Consider the following 20,309-nt stretch of genomic DNA (forward strand, 5'->3'; position numbering starts at 1 on the left):
TTGCGATCACGCGTAGCCTGTGCACATGTTCTATAGTGAATCTCAACATGTACTCCGGGGCAACCAAAGTCGCGTCGAAGTTCTGCAGCTCTGACCTCTCTGGTCCAACCCATGATTCTTTTCCCACCGATCTGAGCAGCGTCGTCAGTTGTACTCCGAGATGTCTGAATTGCAACATGTGCAGGAGGTCTCAGAGTACGAGTACTTGTATGAAGGGTTGTCGGACGGTATTGAGCCCGGGAGTATTGAAGAACTCGAGTTGTCCACGTTAAACGATGATCATACACTGGCCGCAGCCTTGCCTTCGGCTATGCTCGACCTGTCTGATTTCGAGAGCGGAGTAGGTGATGCCGTGGCACCGCCACCACCACCTCCTCCACCACCGACAATTGGTGGCGCAGGACTCATGGCGGGGCACGGGCAGCACGGGCTCGGCGCTGACCAACTCCAGCCGCACTGGCAGCCTCAGCATCCGCTTGGAGTCGCTCCTCTGGACGGCTATCTCGGTGTTGGTGTCGCAACTCACTCAGCATTCCAACCTGTTGCTCCACCTTATAGTAGTGCCTTGCCTGCTATGGCCTACAATGCTCATCCTCAACTGCCGGCCAACAACGGGATTCATTCAAACACCTTCAAGAACAGCTCTTCGCCGGAACCTGATGAAAGTAATGCGGTGCAACCCCGCGAGGGTAGGCCTCACCGACGAGGCTATCAAGCCTGCCAGCGATGTCGCGAGCGCAAGGTCAAGTGTGACTTAGGCAGTAAGTTACACGGAAGCGCGTTGCTCGCATTGTCACTGACGGGATCATGTCACAGGTGTTGATGCGCCCACGGATCCCCCTTGTAAACGATGCCTGCGCGAGCGTTTGCAGTGTGAGTTTGCTCCCACCAGAAAGAAACAAAAGAAGTCGGACGGCACTGCAAGAGATGTTTCCGAACCATTTGACAATGGAGATGCCCCAACTTTAAATGTAAATGATGGCCTGTCACCGTATATCCTTCCACCGGGCTCCCAACCGTCAACTTCTGCCGCTTCAACAACCAACGGCTTTGCTCGTAAATCGTGGTCACCTCAGATGTCTCAGAACGCCGGAACATCTGTCACCTCTCAACCTCGCAGCGATCCTCGTCGCTCGCAGGTTCCTACCACGTATCCCACTTCGACAGGGAAACAGCCTGCCTCCGACGTTCAGCTGCACAGTCAGGTAGCTGCTGCAACTTTGGGCGCTCCAGTATCAAGTACTCAAGACAGTATCATGCTCTTGGTTGATGCTGCAAACGTTTTCGAAGATGTCGGTCCAGGTGACAAAGACAGCCCTCTCTCCGAGCGAGGTGGACGGAAGAAGACGATTTCAAGTCTTGGTCACGGCGGCCCGGAGCAACCTCTAGGTCTGGGCCTATCTCCAACTGAGCAGGCGGAGCAGGAAGCGGGTCTGAAGACCTGGTCACAGATGCGCTTTGTCCGCAACGGCTGGTTCACCGCGTGGGAAGCCATGCAATATGTTGAATATTTCTACGACAAGATGGCTCCCATGACTCCGGTCGTGTTTCCAGATTTCAGATCGCCCATAAAGCATCATGTTCTGCTCGCTGACGAGCCCATTCTAGCGCTGGCCATCCTCGCCATCGCTTCACGTCATATGCGCCTCTCTGGTCACGCCGCCATGTCACGATCATATCACATTCACGACAAGCTCTGGACTCACCTTCGTCGCCAGGTGGAGCGGCTTCTCTGGGGCCAGGAACAGTTTGGGGGAGGATTCTGTGGTGGCGGTAATAGTGCAAAGATCCAGGAGTCAAACACCGGCCAAATCACTTGGCAAGGCAGCCTGCGCACTTTGGGCACCATTGAAGCTCTTCTTTTGCTGACAGACTGGCAACCACGTGCTCTGCACTTCCCACCTGGGGACGAAGAGAATGGCCTTCTTGATCACAGCCTGATCGTCACAAGCGAGGTGAGTGCCCAGGCTTCCACACAACTAGATGAGCGGGGAAGCATGAGAGACTATGACAATCTCCCCTATGCAAGCTGGCTTGAACCTGCGTGGAGGTCTGACAGGATGTCCTGGATGCTTCTTGGACTTGCTCAAAGTCTTGCGTTTGAACTTGGTGTCTTCGACACGAACCACTTCAACTGCCGTCATCAGCATGGTCCCGAGTCCGACTGTGCGCGGAAGAGACGCATCCGGCGCCTAGTGCTTGTTTATGTCGCGCAGACCAGCGGCAGGATGGGCGTTCAGTCTTCTGTCAATGTCGACGAATGGGAAACCGACGTAATCTGGGATAAAACCAGCCCGAAACAAGACCATCCGATCGATCTGATGCAAGGATGCTGGGTGCACGTGGCCAAGATCATGAACCAAGCAAATCGGCAAATTTTTCGGTCGCACCGGTTCACGAGAGAGCTTACAACAACTGGAAGATACAAGGAAGCAATCGCGAATTTCGCTCCTCTTCTCCAGCGTTGGAAAACCGACTTCGAGAAAGTGAAAATCCACATCCACCCTGTCATGCACTGCATCTTACTCATGGAATATGAATACTCTCGTCTGTACATCAATTCACTTGGGCTCCAGAAGGTTGTGGAGTCTTGGATAGAAGGCGGGGCGACCATGCGCAAGTCCACGCTGCTCAGGATTTCGGAAGAGAACAAACCGTACATCGATGAAGTCACTGAAGCCGCTCTCAACATTCTCAGCCTCGTCATTGACGGTATTGCAGCCCCAGGCTTCTTGAGAAACGCGCCTGTCCGTACATATCTTCGAAGCCTGTCGGGCATGATGTTTACCCTCAAGGTGAGTAGCAATCCTCCCTTTTCACTCATTGGTAGTGGCAACTGATTGTGTTCGGCACAGCGCTTCAGCTTGGGCACTCACGAAGGGCTGGTACGAAACTGCCTCCAGCAGCTCGATAAGATCACCGAGCTCTTGTCCAAAGAAGTCGTTGACGACGTGCACCTAGCCCAGTCAACGTCTCGACTCGTGCAAAATATAGTACGCAACGTGAAGCAGACGATGATCCGAGTCCAGCACCCTGGCACAGGATCTGCAGGTCCAAGCCGTGAACAGTCCCGCCCACAATCTCCGCATGTCCATGGACATGATGGCGCAAATGATCAGTCGCAACAACAGCAGCACCATCACCACCACCAGCCACAACAGCCACAACATCTACCTCAAGCTAGCAACTCAATCCAACCCAAGCTCGAGTTCTACGTAAACGACCCTCTCGCAGGCATTCAAGCACGACCAATGGCAGACTTGGATTCCCAGACATTCGTGCCTCCTCCCAATTTCGGGGGGGACCATGATATCGACTTTCCCCTACCGGATGATGTCAACATGCACTCCGCCATGGCCGACCTTTCGAGCGGCGATTGGCTTGCACTACCGCTTGATAATCTCTGGGGAAGTGACGAAGCGATTGTGGATCAAGGATTTGGCGGCATCGGTCCGACGTTGGGTGGTCGAGACTTGCTTGAAGCCATCACCAATCGTAACTACAGCCAGATGCAATGGAGCAACAACACGTTTGGCTACGGAAATATATAATATGGTGGATGTGTGCGGGAAATCGATGTCCATTCTCCTTGGCAAGAAGGGCATTTTCGAGTTGGGTCTGCGAGACAGTGGTGGAAAATGTTCTAGATGATCCCATGTATCTGGATTTTTTTTTGCTAGAGCATGTATTACTTTTCCAGCCCCTGAGGAATGAACATGCATGGATACTGCGCATGGTTTGGATGATCGTCTTGGACAGCAGAGTGCCAGCCAGAACACTCCGCCAGCGGCATCAGCGTTTGTACGAGCAGTTCATCGGTGAATGTACTCAACCACGCCAACTAGAGGGCGATTGGAAAAAAGCTTGGGATCTATTTCCCCCAGGGTCTAGGGTTTCTGGAAGAGTGGAGAGGATAATAGGATCTCCTACTTGCACTCATCTCGCCGTTTGTTCCCCAGCAAGTATGGGGCAGTCTACTCGTAGACACAGTACCTGGGTAGATATAGCAAGTAGTGGTTAGATCTAACTTTGCCTCTAGCTCCGAACTTCCATCTGCCCGTTGCGAGGCGAAAGCGCAGCGGAAAGGCGAAAAGAGGAAATGTGGAAGGAGGAAAGGCGGCCCCGCCACCGGCTGCCTGTGCTGCGCCCATCCTCGAACTTCGCAAGATTCCTATCAACCTCCACCGTCTGCATCTTCTGTCCGAGCACCTTAGACGTCTACGTTAGAATCCATCTTAGATATTCTGTTAGCACCGTCCTCATTCGCCTCTTCGAAACCATATTTGAGCCCGTTTGTGTCCTGCGTCTTGTGGCTCATGCTCGCATGACCAAAGCCTGCGCCGCGTCCGCGGTCTTGCGACCCTCCTCTGAGTCTCGACGCGCTGACGATGTAGAAAGCGAAGTTGTTTGCTGGCGCTATACTACTACGACGCCGGGCGCGGCATGTCCCCTGATGCTTCAATCACTGCTCGCCAACTATGGGGCCAGTCGACTACTACCCACAAGCGCCAAACGGCGTCCGATGCCTGGTGTACGCCTTTGATTCTGCCTAGTGGAGGTGTGCAATGATTGCAAAGTCCAGTTTGTGTGTGAGACTAGACACTGACCCATGAGACAGGCATCTTTATCTTCAATGACGATACCACAACCACCCTTTCCGCCAAAGTAACCTTCAAACTCCCTTGCGAAAACCCCTCGCCCATCATCAGCCCCGACACCACCGGCAACTCGTCAGTCATTGGCTTCTCCAACCCCTTCTATGCCTCGATATCACCCCAGATCTTCGCCCTTGCTACCGCTACCGTCATCAGCTATATACTCGTCATCCTCATCTTCATTACTCCAAGGACGTTCTATGTTGGAAGTGCTAGCGGAGGAGGGGGAGGGCTAGGGGGCGCCCGTTTCCTGGGTCGTCGTAACATGATAACAGGTTCATATGGATCGTCTTCTATCGTGGGCGTCGGACGGAGACCCCTGCTCCAAAAGATTGCTACTGTCACTGTGGCAATCTCTCTAACCATCGCCACGGCCGACACTTTCCACGTTGCGGAGGAGCAATACAACGAGGGATATATTGACTCGAGCCAGTTGGTTGACAATGTGGTGGACAGTCTGGAAGTCCGCATCATCCGGGTAATCTCAGACACATTCCTGTGGCTGGCCCAGGTGCAAACGCTGATACGACTGTTCCCGCGTCATAAGGAGAAAGTCACCATCAAATGGCTTGGGTTTGCCATGGTTTCCTTCGACACAATTTTCAGTATTTTGGATTCTTTTGTCAGCGGCAACCCAAGGACCCGGCCGAGGAGCTTTTCAGATGCGATCCCCGCCCTGAATTATTTGTTCGAACTGGCGATTTCGCTAATTTACGCTTCTTGTGTGGTGTATTATTGTCTGTCAAAAAGGCGCTTCGCATTCTGGCATCCAAAGATGAAAAACATCTGCCTGGTGGCGCTCCTTTCGCTGATCTCGGTTGTGATTCCCGTGGTCTTTTTCATTCTCGACATAGCGCAACCGGACCTGGCAGGATGGGGTGAATATATTCGGTGGGTCGGGGCCGCAGCAGCAAGCGTCGTTGTTTGGGAATGGGTTGAGCGAATTGAATCGTTGGAGCGAGATGAGAGAAAGGATGGTATTCTTGGACGGGAGATCTTTGACGGCGATGAGATGCTGAACATGACACCCTCGGAGGACGCAAGTTGGCGTGGAGATGAAGCGAGGCCTGATCAAGAAGGTGGCGGGCGGAAGGGGATGGCGGAAGGCATGGCCTCCCATTATCAACGCCTTCGTGTCCGGCTACCGCTCCGAAAGAGGCGGAAGAGGCCTCCTGCGGATGGCATCGCCACTGGTGCAGAAGCGGCTGATACAACCGGTCAAGCCATACCAGCTTCACAGTATGTGATTCCCCAGCAGGTTATGACGCCCCCCAGCAGAAGTGACACGGGGAGTGCCGCCAGCACGGTTTATGCCGTACGCTATCACAACCTGACAAGTCCATCGCCCAATCCTGAACCTGACTTGCAACCTCAACCCGAAGGGCCTACCGTGCCTTCTGTTCCTAAAGTGTCTGGTGACTCTGGATCTTCTCATTCGGACGCGGAAAAGGAACTCGCTCTGGAAACAGTACTTCCAAAGTTACCGGGGACCCAACGACGAACCGTCTGGCAGTCAATGCCGAACCCCTTCAAACGACGCCGATCTGAACCTCCGGCAGAAGTCGCTGACGCGCAGAACGCGATTGGAGTGCGACGGTCACCAATCGATCGCACCCTCAACTTAAGAGATCGCCTGGGAGCATTTGCTTCTGCTCAAAAAGAACGGCTTGTGAGTCGAGGAAATGTGCCAGCAGCCGCGTTGCCAGTCACAGTCATTCCGGCGCCGAAGAGTAATGGTCGGACATGGTCCCCTGACGATATTCGCGATCGGTCTACAGACGATGATTCTATTCGCGTGGAAACAACAGACGCTTCGAGACAGAGGCCAGGAAATACAGCGGGAGAGCCGAGCGCTCGTGACTCCAGTGAGGCGGTTGTCATCCCAGCACCCATCAACGGTCGGACCTGGATTCCAGATGAGGCGCATGCCCGCTCCCAGCTCACCCCAAGCCCTCAGCGCACTGACGCCGCGGCATTTCGAAACCCTCCAGCGAATCCCAGTGAGCTACAGCGAGCTCCGCAAACTTATGTTGCTCGAGGCTCACTCTCCATCTCAGAGCCGGAGTTTAGAGCGAGCCGGATGGCCGACCCTTACAATACAGGTTTGCCGCGGTCCTCAGCGTACGCCCGGCCTCCAGCCATCACTCCAATTGCGGAGGACACAATAAACGAGATCAGCAGTGAACTCTCACCTCTCTCTGAACACCAGCGAGAGTCGTTCGCAGAACAATCTCCAATGGTTGACAGCACGGGCGTATCCCGACCCATTGATGTGGATGATACAAATGTCCGGAAGCCCTCGTCGTTCGTCCTCACTGCGGATCAGGCCACTCATGAGGGGCAGCGTACTTCAGAGAGCCATACGAACCAGGATGCTGATGGGAGGGATACGGGTGGCACGACATCACAATCCATTTAGTTTACTAGAGAGTACTTGCACATAAATATTATGCGTCCTGTTTAGGTCTATCAAGAAGCCGACTCAGATTCTGAGGCTAGACGAGTGGCAGGACTATTGGGGCTCACCGGACAAAGACGTGATATGCGCTTTCGGCGCTATATGCTCCGAACTAGTCATCTCTACTGCGGATTATAAGGCGTGTCTATCAGCAGATATGACGAATTACTCTGCCTGGCACTGGGCACCCACTGGGTGCTGGCGCAGCAACATGTGAATCTCTCACTGCTCTCACTGCTCTCGCTGCCATCCTTCGGCCCTTCGGCTTGTCAACTGTGCGGTTGCACTGAATATACCTGCCCGCCCAGAATACAGGGGCATGCACCGACCGCCATACTCATCGCTGCTTTCCTCAATGATGCTGCAGCATGACTTTGCGCGCCAACCATCTGTACTGCAATGGCCCCGAGGTACAAGGCGCGTTTGGCGTCGACACCCTCCCTCTCACTACGGTTGCCCACATCATCTCGTACCTGGATGACGATGTCGCTTCCCTCGCGCGACTTTGTCGCACCTCCCGCGTCCTTTGGTACATGACTCTGCCGCATCTGTGGAAAAATGTCACCTTGAAATCATACAGCACTATCCGCTACAAGGGCGAGCTGCCCGAAGGATTTGGAAGTGCGAGTCCTTTCTCAATGGGTCTGAATGCCTTGGTGACGAGAAATGTGTCGAGCTTGGTTCGCTCATTGAGCCTGGATGGAGAATACAGTGCCTTGGATTTGCACGAATATTCAAGAGCTGGTCGCGTGTCGGAGAGCATCATGGTGCTGAACATCGCGCTTCGGGCAGCCATTGACCAATGTACCCATCTCGAGCGATTTCGGTGGGATTTAGATGTAAGACTACAACCAAACATGTACGCTGGACTGGCCAAGCTCTCTCGACTGGAGGAACTCTGGCTCCGCTTCCCTACGAACCGCTCCCCCCAACCAGCCTACGACATCCCACCTTTGCCGAATCTCAAGACCTTGACACTAACACATTACGATCCTCTATGTTTTCCCGACGACTTCTCCACCCTGCTCCTCCACGCAACACGCCTCTCGAGCCTCTTGTTGCACTTCTCACCCCGAATGCGCGAACAAGGGGAACCCTCTGTTGTGCTTTCGCATTTCTTCCGGAAATTAACTGCAGCAAACCGGAGACTTCGTTTGCGCAAAATGGGCGTGTATAACCTCCTTGCCAATGCAGATACGTCCGAGTGCCTCGCTGCATTTGACACCAGCACTATCGAGGATATCACGGTATTGAATACGTTTGGGTTAGATGAGGACGTTGTTGTGGCCGGGAGGGAAAGCGCAACTCATTTTATCGATCGCACATGGCATATGATGGTGAACAACAAGGACCCGCTATGCAGACCCAAATCTTTGAGGATGGATCAGTTGCATAAAAGACACGCAATGGACCTAGCCCAATTCGTTGGGTTGGAGAGATTATATCTCGTCAATGCAAGATATAAACCGAGCAAATCAAACAGCACCGTGGCAGATTGCAACGGCCAAGGCCGCAACAACGGCGCAGGGACTTCGGACTCTGACGCTTCCTCCGCCGAACACTCCCCTTGGTCATCATCAGTGGGTAACGGAACCGCCTCTGCCAGGAGTACGCCTAACAGCTTGAACCCATGTTCAGCCACAATCTCTCTGAGGGATCTCTATATCAACAACATCTGCAACATCTGTGGTCCTACTCTTCAGCACCTAATTTTACCTTCCCGTTGGCCTCTGACGGCCCCTATCACCGCCCGCCTCATCCGCTCGTGCCCGAACCTAACACAGCTGGCCGCCTCAATTGAATGCACCGAGGAGTCCCAGATGGAGATGTTGAGGTTATTAATGCCATTTCTCAGTGAGCTGTGGGCTATCCGTGCGCTTCTGCCTTCGTATCCGCCGGATGTCGTTGCGGCGGGTGGAGAGGATGGAAGGAAAAGCAGAGACGCGCACGAGAGGTTTGAAAATCTCCCAGATTGCGTACACGAGCAGAAGATCAACGAGGCCCTCTCCGAGCATACTGGCTCAGGAGGAAATGAGATGCCGGAGCTCCGGAAATTGAAGTATATTGGGCTGGGGAGCAAGGTGTGGGAAATTTCGGGGGTTATGGAGGAGGTTATTAGAGGAGGAAGAGTCGATGCCGGAGGTAACGGCGTCCAAGAAGTCAGCAGCAATGGCAATGGCTACCGCGGTGAGGGAGATGAGTCGAAGAAGGAAATCGTATATAGGCGGCGAGCAAGGAGAATCCAGGAGAAAGACGTACAACATGTTGAGATATGGAAGATGGATACGTTGGATATTGTTTGACCCCGAGTCGCGAAAGAGATTTTTCCCCTGTCACCACGATACCACAAGTGGTTTCTCTTGTATGATTATGACCCTATTTCCACAGAAGCTGTAATGATCCAAATCAAACATGAAGCGTCCCCTCCCGTAAGTTGATTGCAGGCGGTTGTCAGCACAGAGGTAGTCGTAGGCTTGGACTCAGGGAGGATTGTTTCTTAAGTGCCGAGCACGTATCCACAAGACAGACAGGATAGATGAGATGTAGAGGGAAACGATGACGCTCGTGGATTAACAGTGGTAGGAGGAATCTGATTGGCAAAAGGGGGGTCGAGCGTGTTACCTAGGTATATTTATGGGTTGTTTCGGTGTCTGCCTCGTTCTTGGACTACTTGGGAAATAAGAAGGATGGGAAGTTTGTATTGGGACAAGCACCCGATGTCCTTGCAGGTGGTTCGTGTCTGTGCACTGGCATACGCCTCCGATGGGTATTGGTCGGAGATTCGTTGAGAATCATTTCCCCGTGCTGCTGCGGACGAGGGTTGCACTAGGATAGATGACCTTTTGCGACTTGTAGAGGTAGCTTGATCAGTACTGCGGATAATCGCGCCAAAGACCATCTTCTTCGCCAACTGCAGGACCAGACGGCCGTCGACACTTGAACTCCCACCATTTTGGACAATGCGTACTAGACATAAGTTGTCGGCGTTGTTGAGTTGAGGCCACCCGGATGAGGATTGGTGTGATTGGAGCTGGTTGATTAGCATGGCATTCTATGGCCCATAGCCGCTCGGCGGAACAGGCCCTTCCCAGTCCTGGATCGCGAGCTGGTGATCCCTGGCTAGGGAAATGTACGTGTCCCAATTGCGAATGTCTCGCAGGAGGTAGGGCCAGTGGAGCATCTCATGCAGCATGATCCCGCTGAGGCTCATCATGTAGTCACTGTCGTGGTCGAGCAGATCATCACAACCGTAGCCGCGGTTCGGCGGCACCGGTTGTTGGATCTCTGGCCCAGCTTGGTGGGTTTTCAATGTCGGCGAGAGACGGGGTAAGTGAAGGCTTGATCGCAGACGGACAGGAAGCCCGCGTCTCCCAGCGTGTTGTATTTCTGGTCAAAATACGCCTGTAACCCCGAGAGGGTCGCGCACAACGGAGTGTATTCACCAATTGCGCTGTTGTCATTGATGGCTATTGACAGGAGGTCGAATCTGGGGTTGACCAGGTCCTGCCTGAAGCCCGAGATGAATTGGTTGATATCTGACGGGCTCGGCGGGACCACGGTGTTGGTCGGAATGTTCGCAATTGTGTAAGAAGACGGCCCGAACGAAGTCGGCGTCCCCCGGTTTGAAGTAGCGGGTGAAACCTGTTGTTTCCCATCGTCAGAATGATTTAGAACTTTGATACAGGCGCCCATTCGCAAGGGGCATCGAATTTCATTTTCACCCACTGGTTCACAAGAGCTGAAAGTGACTGACACCAGTCTGGCCAGCATCAGAGCCTCGTGGAAACCCCAGTGGAGGATCATACCGTCGCTGATTGGGGTCTTCCGGTAAGTCTTCCTCGTCGAGATTTCCGTTGTCCTGATTGTCGAAGCGGAAAGTAGGACCGTGAATCTGTTGGCATAGCGCAATCTGAGCAATGAGGAAGAAAGAGAGTGGTGCAAACAGGTAATGGAGTGGATTGGGGGAACGCATGTTTCGAGGCCAGCCACAGCAAAGCCGGTTGAGGAAGGGGGAGAAAGAAGAGAGTCTCGATTTGGACTCTCAATAAGCTGCTCTCTCTCCATCTTTACCTTTTATTTGGACAAGGAGAAGATTACCGCATAACAGTCATCTCGGTGAAGTGAAATCTCCATCACTTCGCTTGGTGATACACATGTCACTTTTGGCCCGGTCGGCTACCTGCGCAGGTGAATGGGGCTTTTTGTAGCTCCATCACCGACCGACAGAAGACGCGAGATCGATATTGAGCGCCGCACATGATGTGTGCTGTACTCTGCTCATGAGGTCTCTTGTCTGAGAGACCAGAGTTGTGGCTGGCGATGGTCTCTGAGGACTACTAGTACCTAGCTCGCTAGGTACGCATAAATAGAAGCCTTTTCGCCCCCAAATGCTCGGCGCCGAAAAATGCCAGACAAAAAATTCGAAATATTTTGCAACTTCAATTTCTGTCCATCTTTTCTCTCTCTGTGTCTCGAGTAGCAATGAAATTCTCTTTAGAAGCGTCTATGCGAGAGAAGGTCGTTCCATGCCCATCGGTCTCTAATGTTGAATGCTTTATGCATTTATTGGATTCATTTGGCCTAAGCATGGCAGCCTGACCCAGAGCTCAACGACATCAACACCGAGTCTTGAGCCCTCCTAGATACCCCTTGATCTCGTTCGCTTCTATCTATGCTAGAGCTGGCCGTTTCATTTCGCCCCAAAGCGAGCCAGTGTGGACAGGGAAGCTAGAAAAGTACCAGGTCTCGATTCACGGCCAGGATACAATCTCTGGTCGCGAGACTTCCACGGATCTCTACTGTCGCAAGTCGTATCATGGGTTGCGGCTGATTTATGTGGAGACATTGCTGTTTCAAACTCTTGTTTCTTGTTATACAGTCTGATGTCAATAACGTCTACATAGCTCCAAGGCAAAGTCCTATTGAAAGACACCTGCCCGGGTCATGATAGCTTGGAATTCGTCCATGTTCACACCCCTGCCGACACCCTTGCCTCCGTTCGCCTCCAGTATCATGGCCTTCAAAACATCATCGTCGACGTCCTCCTTCAATGTCTTGGCCACTGCCCGTAAATCCTGCAGTCGAATCACTTGAGCCTGTCCGGCCGCGCTCTGACCGGGATGGAAGAGATTAAAAGCAGTCTCGACTTCTTCTGCTTTGGTCTCATCCGTCTTGGATTTCAGCTGAATGGCGCACAAGGCAAGAAAATGCGGATACGTCACGTAGCCTTCTGACTCGGGATCAAGTGCTTCAATGAATTCCCGCATCTGTGATTGACTGCCCGGAGCGAGGCCTTGTGCCCTGTCAGAGAAGAGAGCAGTTAGTTATAGAATGTCATATTGCCTTCCTTTTCGCCCTGACTTACTTCAACACATTCTGCACGTCACTCGTCCGAATAACACCTTCCTTTTCGTCTTCGTACTCCTCGACTTCATCCAGACGAAATAGGCTCCATGCTTCTTTGATCCCGGCCTCTTCTTCTGCTGTGATATCGTTCTCCTTTGCAAGCTTTGACCGGCGTGCTTTTGGCGTAGCAGATGAATTGGCATCTCGAGTAGACCTGACAGCGGCCTTGCCTTTGGCTGGGGTCTTGCGCGGGGGCATGGTGAAATGTCAATGCGAAGTACGGGATTCCGAGATCCTGGCCATTTGCTGCCGACTGCAAGAATACCTTGTCGTCCGCCTGGGGCGAATGCAGATCGAGACCTGCTCTTTGAAGAATAGCCCTGTGACAGAGGAGAGTGATGGTTGGTGGTTGTTCGGTGACGCCACATATTTTCAGCCTTCACGAGGCTGCGGCGGCTTACGTACTTTTGCCGCCTACAATCAACTACATCCAACACAGAAACTACGAGACCATATATTGACTGCCCAGTCCACATGATGTGGTAGCGACATTAGATCCTCGCATTCAACGGTCATGGAGGTTCAGCTGTACATCTACGACCTGTCACAGGTAACGTCCTGCCCGTCAAGAAAAACGCCAGAACAAAGCTAATGGCATCAAGGGCCTCGCCCGTCAATTCTCTCGAGCCTTGACCGGCATTCACATCGACGCCGTCTATCACACGGCCATTGTCTTCAACAATGTCGAGTATTTCTTCGGCCAGGGCATTCACCGGAAAGTCCCTGGCTCAACTCATCATGGTCGACCGATGAAGATTGTGAGTTTGGGCCAGACGCAACTGCCCCTTGATGTCGTCGACGAGTACATCGAGTCGCTAGAGGCAATCTACACGCCCGAATCGTATGATTTGTTTTTAAACAATTGCAACAACTTCACGCAGGATCTCGCCATGTTTCTCGTCGGCAAGAGCATTCCGGACGAGATTCGGAGCCTCCCGCAGACATTCTTGAATACCCCTATCGGACAGATGTTGCGAGGCCAGATTGATGAGTCGATGAGAACCATGACCCAGGCACCTGATGCTGTCGCAGGCCAAAATGCTGGTGGCACTCAGTCGGTTATGCAGAAAACTTCCACAGCGGACGCCTTTACCTCTTCATTACCGAATGGTCCATCCCACAAACTCACCGCTCCCGCGATTATCAATGCCCAACCACCGGCTGACAGTCCGGGAAAGGTCCACAACATCACCACTCTTTCGGAACTGGATTCCCTGCTTTCCTCGGCCTCACACTCTTGCGCCGTAATATTCTTCACCTCGGCGACATGCCCTCCCTGCAAAATCGTCTACCCTACCTATGATGACTTGGCTGCCGAAGCAGGCACGCTTTCCGGCGCAAAGTTGATCAAGATTGACATTTCGGCATCCCCTTCTGCCCATGCAGTCGCACAACGATACAGTATCCGTGCCACACCGACATTTATAACGTTCCTTAGGGGAGAGAAGCAGGATGAATGGGCCGGTGCGAATCCGGCGCAACTAAGAGGCAATGTCCAGTTATTGTTGCAGATGGTGAGGCCGCCGCAGCATCAGCATTCGAAGTTAAGGTTACCTTCGTTTCAACGTGTCATTGACACACCGATTCTCTATACGAAGACACCGCCGCTAGAAAAGCTACTTGGGAAGCTAGGCAGAGCGTTCTCAGATGATAAATCGGTGCAGGACCTCGTGAGCTACATCAAAACGCGCGATGCAAAGGGCATGACGGAAGCCGCACTGCCAGATCTACACGCCTTCGGCGAACACATTGCCTCGACGTTTACAAGCCTTCCGAAAGAGAGCCTATTTGCAGCGATCGACCTCGTCCGTGTTGCGGCCGCCGATCCCCGTGTGGCAAGTTTTCTTGCCGCTGAACGCGAATATCGCACGCTTTCAACGCTTTTCAATACAGTCCAGACCTCACAAGGAGGTGACTTCGCAAATGCGCCGTACAACATCCAATCCGTCACTCTCCAACTTGGGTGCAACTTGTTCTCCTCCAATATCTTCCAGGAGCAGATCTTTCATTCGGGCTCCTCGCCGTCTCCTTCTACCAGCAGCGGGGTCCTGAAAGAAAAGCTCGAAGAACTGGCGGCGCAGTGCCTCCTATCACCACATCTAAATTCGAGGTCTTTGGCTGCGGTGTTGGTGTACAATCTTGCGAGTTGGACGCATAATGCGCGGATGCACGCGCACAGCAGCTTCCACTCTTCGTCATCAGCCGAGACACCTGCCGAAGAAGGAGGAGGAGCCGTGAGCGACGACCTCGCCGCCGCTTTGCTCGAGAGCATTTCGTCCTTGGCAACACTCACTGCCACCGTCCCAACTACGACCACGACTGCTTCGGGTGGAGGCGGTAATCTCAATACACTCCACGCCCTCCTGCTCAGCCTCGGCATGCTGCTCTACTCAGCCCCCGCCGGGGACATGCTTTGGGATCTGTGTCGGGCGATGGAGCTCAAGGATGTCCTGAAGGAGCTTGGGAAGAGGGACGATTGCAGAGGAGAGAAGCTGCTGAAAGAAGTTGGGGAGGAATTGCTGGGCAAAGGCGGGTTTTGAATGCCTAGAACATCGCGCTCTTGGAAGACACAACATTAGATACTTTTTTTTAAGAGGATAACTCGGAGATTGTTTGTTTCATTAGCGGGGGCGCTTCTCGATCCGTTTCTCGATAGAAGTGGAATACAAGGGGACAAACAGAATAGAGGGCTGAAACTGCGACCAACGCCGATGAGAACTGAAGCCATGGCCCTGCAATATGAGCACCGTCCGAGCTTTATTCATCATTTTTACAGCATAGGTACGTACCTAGGTAGTTAAGAATGAATTACAGCTCTGCTCGATCATTGTCATGGCAGTCGCATCATATCTTTGGACCATAACGCAATATATTCATGTTTTTGAAACCATGTTCCGTTGCGCCCACTCCGGTCAAGGCTACCGAGGTATGGAGATACCCATTCTAGAGACGCATGGAGGTAACAGAGACTCATAAGAAACCCCTCTGAATCATGATCACTGTGCAAGCACCCAAGTCTTACGAAACCTCTTTGATGCGACATTGCCAGCCACTTTCCTTCTCCAGCAGCGGCAGACTCGCGCCCAAACACCATCCCAATTCGTTGCCCTTGATTTTCTTCGCAATCTTGACCTCTCTATCAATGGGCATCTCATAGCCCGTGTGCAGGAGCGCCGACATGAAATTCAGGTCTAAACACCACTCGGGCCGCTCTCGGAGATCGTCCAGGGCACCCTCGATCCCGGCAAAGGCATCCCACGCTTGTTCCCCGCCGCAGACTCGGGCGGTGAGATCTTGGAGTTCGCGCAGGGTGAAGGATTCAGGCATGCCCAAGTCGTGCGTGCGGTCGTAAAAATATGAGAAGATGTAAACATCCTCCCTGGCAAAGGTCTTTTCGAGTGAGGGTTGGTGCACACCGTTGAAGGAACATGGGGCAAGTGTGCATTCTTTGTCCTTGTACAGGATGGCTTCGGCGAGAGCTCGACATTGGGCTGGGATGGCGTCGGCGGGACCCTCCATAATCACTGTATGCTCTCCTGACAATTCGTGATCGGCGGGCATTTCGACAACGACCTTTTTCTGTGCGCCCGGAGTGAGACAGCTATTCGGGATGGGCTGGCTGAGCCAGGCCTTCGAGTCGGGATTCTGCTTGTGCATGCGGTCGAGAACCAGCTGATGCAAGGCCTTGCGCGCTGACATGAGCCCGTAGCCGAGATGCGAGTGCTGATACAGCTCAAATTCCCGCCCTCCGAACTTGAGGTTGTACTTGTGGTCCCCCTCTTCCATTTTCTGCGGCATGCCGCCATGCGGACTGTTCTTAAAAGTCGGCTGGAAGACAATCTGAGTGGAACCGCCCCCAAGGTCGAAGATGGCCGCTGTAGGGGTCTCGTCGGGTCCTCCAATCTTGCCCAACAGGTAGTTGGTGGTGATCCAAGCAAAGACACCTTCATCCTCCCCTTTCATGATTTCCACGCCGCCTTTCTCGCGAGACACCACGGGGAAAGGATAATGAGTCTCGAGCCTATTCCGAACGGCCTCGAGGATCTTGGCGCTCATCTCGTCTCCCAACAGTCGTAGACCCGCGGTAGCCTTGACCGCGATAGGCGTGCATGACTTGTACTCATTTGGCACCGAAGCCATTGCCACTTCCATGAGAGGATCGAGACTCCTGGCAGCGCCTTCGGCATCTGTCTTGTATGAACTCAACCCGGAACCCTCTGGCCTCTTCTCAGTCATCTTGAACTCTTCATTTTCCAACTCCGGCGTCGGTCCGCAGTTGTTGAATTTATAGACATGAATTCTGCTTCCCGTGCTGCCCGCGTCGATCATGATGGCATACTGCACCAGGGGCCTCGAAGGGTTGTACGACTTCGCGCATCTTGAAGTGGGAGAATCGGCTGGAGTGTAGACATCCGGGACAGAGCCGTACGTGCTCCCATTTCCTCCCGAAAGGAACCAGTACAGGAGAATGATCAGAGCGAGGACCCCTCCTGTCTTGACATAGCGAGCCTGGCGACTTTGAGTCATCCAAGCGTTCTGAGCCGACTCCAGGATGGATGGTTGGCTTGCGCCTGAGCCGCTTGTCTGTCGATCTGTTTTTTCAAAGGGATCCCAGGGGGTATTGTTGGTTGTCGCGCGAGGAAGTCCGCTACTGACGGAACGGCGGCGAGGAGAGGAACTGAAAGGAACGTATGACCAGATGCCGGATCGGTCTGAGGACTTGGCCGAAGAGGACATGGAAGTCGACAAAGCGAGTGAAATAGAACGAAAAGGAGAACGCGAAATCTAGTCTTCTCTGAAAATCAGTCGTAGAGGCTGCGGATGGACAGGGGCCGCCGCGTCCATGCGGAGAAATTTGTGAGGCTGTGTCTCTCACTTTCAATTCCAAGTTGGGGTTTGCAAGTGACAAGAATTGAGCTGCGGCTTTTCGCAGCAATCCTCTTCCCTCAACAGGACACTTCGATTGACACTTGGATGCGGCGGTCTATATTGTTCGCTCGACCGCTCGTGCGGGCCCTCGTACCTGTTCAACGCTATCAGCTAGCATTGCAAAGATGTTTCGCCGCCACTCCCCGTCTCGCACTTGACCCAAGGCGCGCTGCTGGGAAAATTGAAATCAAAACCATCGATGACAAAATCGCTGCATTCACACTCAACGAAAGGATCCGGTCCCCCAAAGTCCAACTCAAAGGTCCTGATGGAAAACTGTCTGAGCCGCAGTCGCTCTACAAGCTGCTCGATTCGATCGACCGCACCACGCAATATGTGCTACAAATGAACAAACCTGCAGAAGGCGAGATGGCTATTGTGCAGATTGTGACACGTGCAGAGCTGATCCAAAGGATCAACCGCCAAGAGGACTTGCTGAAGAATCAGAAACGGCTCGAAAAGGAGAAGAGACCGAAACAATTGGAGCTCAACTGGGCCATCAGCGCCAACGACCTCCAGCTCAAGATGAAGCAGATGCAAGAATTTCTAAAGAAAGGAAAGAAGGTCGAGCTATTATTGGCAAACAAAAGGCACCAGCGGAAAGCCTCGCAGGCGGAAGCAGAGGCGTTGCTGAAGACCGTTAGAGATAAGGTCGAAGAAGTCGGTGCCGCCGAAGTCGTGCCCATGGAGGGAGCGATCCTTAGGCAGGCTATCTTGACTGTCAAGATGCGCGGAACTTGAACAAGGAGCGAGCCAGGAACCGCCTGTGCTGACACAAATGACAACCCTCTGGGCTTGGTACAGACATCAAAGTCTGTCGTGGGAGTCCGAAGGCGAAGCTGTGGCCTTCTGATCGTTCTGAGTCAACACCATGAAGGCCGCATGGGTACCTGTAACAAATCACTGGAGCCCCCATCCGCCAGCGTTGTCGCTCGAGCCGTCCTTGACCAGCGGTTTTCGCAGGATCTGACACAGCTAGAGGATATCTTTACCAGCCTGGCGATCGATCAAAGCTCTGATGCGAGAAGTTCTTCAAATGACCAGCTCTCTGGAACGAGATTTCAAGAATTTGGGTACCACGATCGTAAACAGTAAATTTACATTGTCCCACGATATTTGCCGGCTAATTTGCCCGGGCGCATCAAGTCGTAAACTCATGAGAGATATTTGTACATATACCAAAACCAGCCATCTCCGTCCTAAGTGGTCATGCCACCCATGACTGAGGACTCATGAAGTGGCTATGACTGGCACTCATCGCCGTTTCGACTTCGACCTTGAATTGAACGCTGATTTCCCATTTTTGGCCACTGCTGCCCAAACCATACCCGCCGCTCAGTTTGTTCCGGACAATACTCATGATCCGCTCCCTGAGCTTCACCAGATTCTCTTCGCTGCCAACGACTCGGAGCCGCAGATTCGCCATGCCTGTGCCATAGTGTGCTTGCCAGAACTTGGCCTGTTCGACTGCTCGTACCAAGGGGTCGGATTCAATTGTCTCCACGACCTCGGACAAAGCAGAGGCGGATTTCGAAGGAAGAGACATCAGGAGCATAGAGCCAACGTTGCGGCCCAGATGGAAGCCCAGAAAGAGCATGGAAAATGCGATGCTCAGCGACAGAGCCTTGTCCATCCACTCATAAGTATGAAGGTCGAGAAGAGGGAGTAGCAGCACAGTCGCTGAACAGGAGAGTGTCAGAAAATGACAAGGGTTGCTAAGTAGGGATGGCAGATTCTCCATGGCTGCGAAACGCATTGCCTTGCCAATTCGTGCGTGATTCTGCAGGCCAACTGCGGATATCAATGTTGCGACCAGTGCCAGTATCGCCGTCACGTCAACCGTGCCAGCTGTGACTTGTTCATGGGTGTGTGGATGGTGAGGCTCGTGCCCAATGCCTTCCAGGGCATGCTTTGCGTTATGCGAGATAAGGTCAAAGCCGAAGAAAATCAGCAGGACGGACAGCGCGAATCCAGCAATGACTTCCATGCGCTGTAGACCGAACGGATGCCGCACGCTCGACCGTCCCCATACTTCGAAATTGGAAAGAACCTCCACCAAGACACACAATAATGCGCCCAAAGAATCGTAAAAGATCAGGTGCGATAGGGCTTCCATAGCAGACGAACCGTGCGAGTTCCACGCCGTGTACCCTGCGATAGCCATGTGGCATATGCTCCAGTAGAAGCGAACTTTTTGATCTTTGGTCATACTAGCTCGACATTCCGCGAAGGTAGGAATCGGAAGTGAATTGGGTAAGGCTAAAGGTGCCCGCGGAGGAGGCTCAAGGAAGATCTGGTGCGAAACACTGCTGTGCTTGTATTTATGGCCACGCCTCTGACCGATGTTCTAAAGGGTGATGCCCAGCAGTCAGTAACCTCATGATGGACTAGAGAGTTAAACATCATTTGGGACAGGCACGAACAGATTTGATCACGGGTGACTTGGCCAGCGTTGATGGCTGGAAGTTGAATGGTCCTGCTCCATTGCCATTGACATTCCCGCCTGCGCTTTGTTTTTCAGGGGTTGTGGGTGAGAAGTATGCTGCCCCGGACGAGGGCATGTATTCGGGATCGTATTGATGCGGCGACAGTGACTTCGGGTCATAAGGAGGATCTGAATCGAATACTGCGGGTTTCTGAGGAGAGGATGTCTCGTCAGGGGGAGGTGTTGGTGTTCGAGGAGGTAGCGGAATGGGCATTGTGTTGGCCATAATGGGCAAGGATCCTGTTGCCCTCCAGAGGGGACAGGTGCCCAGACTGAGTTGGAATGCAACCGTAGTGTCTGTGTGTTTCGCGCGGAGGAATTGCTACGCGGTATCCATGATCTGAAAGTCCGTACCAGGGCTCCTTGACTCCATGAT

General features: G+C 53.0%; 9 protein-coding genes across 9 annotated transcripts; 5 read left to right on the forward strand and 4 right to left on the reverse strand.

The window, feature by feature from the left end:
• Nucleotides 1-160: 160 nt before the first annotated feature.
• Z520_11878 (uncharacterized protein) lies at nt 161-3,551 on the forward strand (the record flags this gene model as incomplete). The annotated part of the gene is made up of 3 exons (XM_016782365.1): nt 161-761; nt 817-2,795; nt 2,856-3,551. The coding sequence occupies 3 exons, from the start codon at nt 161-163 to the stop codon at nt 3,549-3,551; spliced, it is 3,276 nt and encodes a 1,091-aa protein (XP_016626526.1).
• Nucleotides 3,552-4,443: 892 nt separating this feature from the next.
• On the forward strand, nt 4,444-7,074 carry Z520_11879 (uncharacterized protein; the record flags this gene model as incomplete). Its single annotated transcript, XM_016782366.1, has 2 exons — nt 4,444-4,558; nt 4,619-7,074. 2 exons carry the CDS (start codon nt 4,444-4,446, stop codon nt 7,072-7,074), a joined length of 2,571 nt encoding a protein of 856 aa, XP_016626527.1.
• Nucleotides 7,075-7,481: 407 nt separating this feature from the next.
• On the forward strand, nt 7,482-9,416 carry Z520_11880 (uncharacterized protein; the record flags this gene model as incomplete). Its single annotated transcript, XM_016782367.1, has 1 exon — nt 7,482-9,416. The coding sequence occupies one exon, from the start codon at nt 7,482-7,484 to the stop codon at nt 9,414-9,416; it is 1,935 nt and encodes a 644-aa protein (XP_016626528.1).
• A 1,003-nt stretch (nt 9,417-10,419) lies between these two features.
• On the reverse strand, nt 10,420-11,086 carry Z520_11881 (uncharacterized protein; the record flags this gene model as incomplete). Its single annotated transcript, XM_016782368.1, has 2 exons — nt 10,420-10,755; nt 10,868-11,086. 2 exons carry the CDS (start codon nt 11,084-11,086, stop codon nt 10,420-10,422), a joined length of 555 nt encoding a protein of 184 aa, XP_016626529.1.
• Nucleotides 11,087-12,032: 946 nt separating this feature from the next.
• Nucleotides 12,033-12,717, reverse strand: Z520_11882 (uncharacterized protein; the record flags this gene model as incomplete). The annotated part of the gene is made up of 2 exons (XM_016782369.1): nt 12,033-12,414; nt 12,479-12,717. 2 exons carry the CDS (start codon nt 12,715-12,717, stop codon nt 12,033-12,035), a joined length of 621 nt encoding a protein of 206 aa, XP_016626530.1.
• A 316-nt stretch (nt 12,718-13,033) lies between these two features.
• Z520_11883 (uncharacterized protein) lies at nt 13,034-15,059 on the forward strand (the record flags this gene model as incomplete). Its single annotated transcript, XM_016782370.1, has 2 exons — nt 13,034-13,069; nt 13,101-15,059. The coding sequence occupies 2 exons, from the start codon at nt 13,034-13,036 to the stop codon at nt 15,057-15,059; spliced, it is 1,995 nt and encodes a 664-aa protein (XP_016626531.1).
• Nucleotides 15,060-15,537: 478 nt separating this feature from the next.
• Nucleotides 15,538-17,256, reverse strand: Z520_11884 (uncharacterized protein; the record flags this gene model as incomplete). The annotated part of the gene is made up of 1 exon (XM_016782371.1): nt 15,538-17,256. The coding sequence occupies one exon, from the start codon at nt 17,254-17,256 to the stop codon at nt 15,538-15,540; it is 1,719 nt and encodes a 572-aa protein (XP_016626532.1).
• A 237-nt stretch (nt 17,257-17,493) lies between these two features.
• Z520_11885 (uncharacterized protein) lies at nt 17,494-18,189 on the forward strand (the record flags this gene model as incomplete). Its single annotated transcript, XM_016782372.1, has 1 exon — nt 17,494-18,189. The coding sequence occupies one exon, from the start codon at nt 17,494-17,496 to the stop codon at nt 18,187-18,189; it is 696 nt and encodes a 231-aa protein (XP_016626533.1).
• Nucleotides 18,190-18,655: 466 nt separating this feature from the next.
• Z520_11886 (uncharacterized protein) lies at nt 18,656-20,159 on the reverse strand (the record flags this gene model as incomplete). The annotated part of the gene is made up of 2 exons (XM_016782373.1): nt 18,656-19,795; nt 19,872-20,159. 2 exons carry the CDS (start codon nt 20,157-20,159, stop codon nt 18,656-18,658), a joined length of 1,428 nt encoding a protein of 475 aa, XP_016626534.1.
• Between the last annotated feature and the right edge of the window lie 150 nt (nt 20,160-20,309).

The sequence above is a fragment of the Fonsecaea multimorphosa genome (assembly GCF_000836435.1).
Source record: "Fonsecaea multimorphosa CBS 102226 unplaced genomic scaffold supercont1.44, whole genome shotgun sequence".
NCBI classification, from domain to species: domain Eukaryota; kingdom Fungi; phylum Ascomycota; class Eurotiomycetes; order Chaetothyriales; family Herpotrichiellaceae; genus Fonsecaea; species Fonsecaea multimorphosa.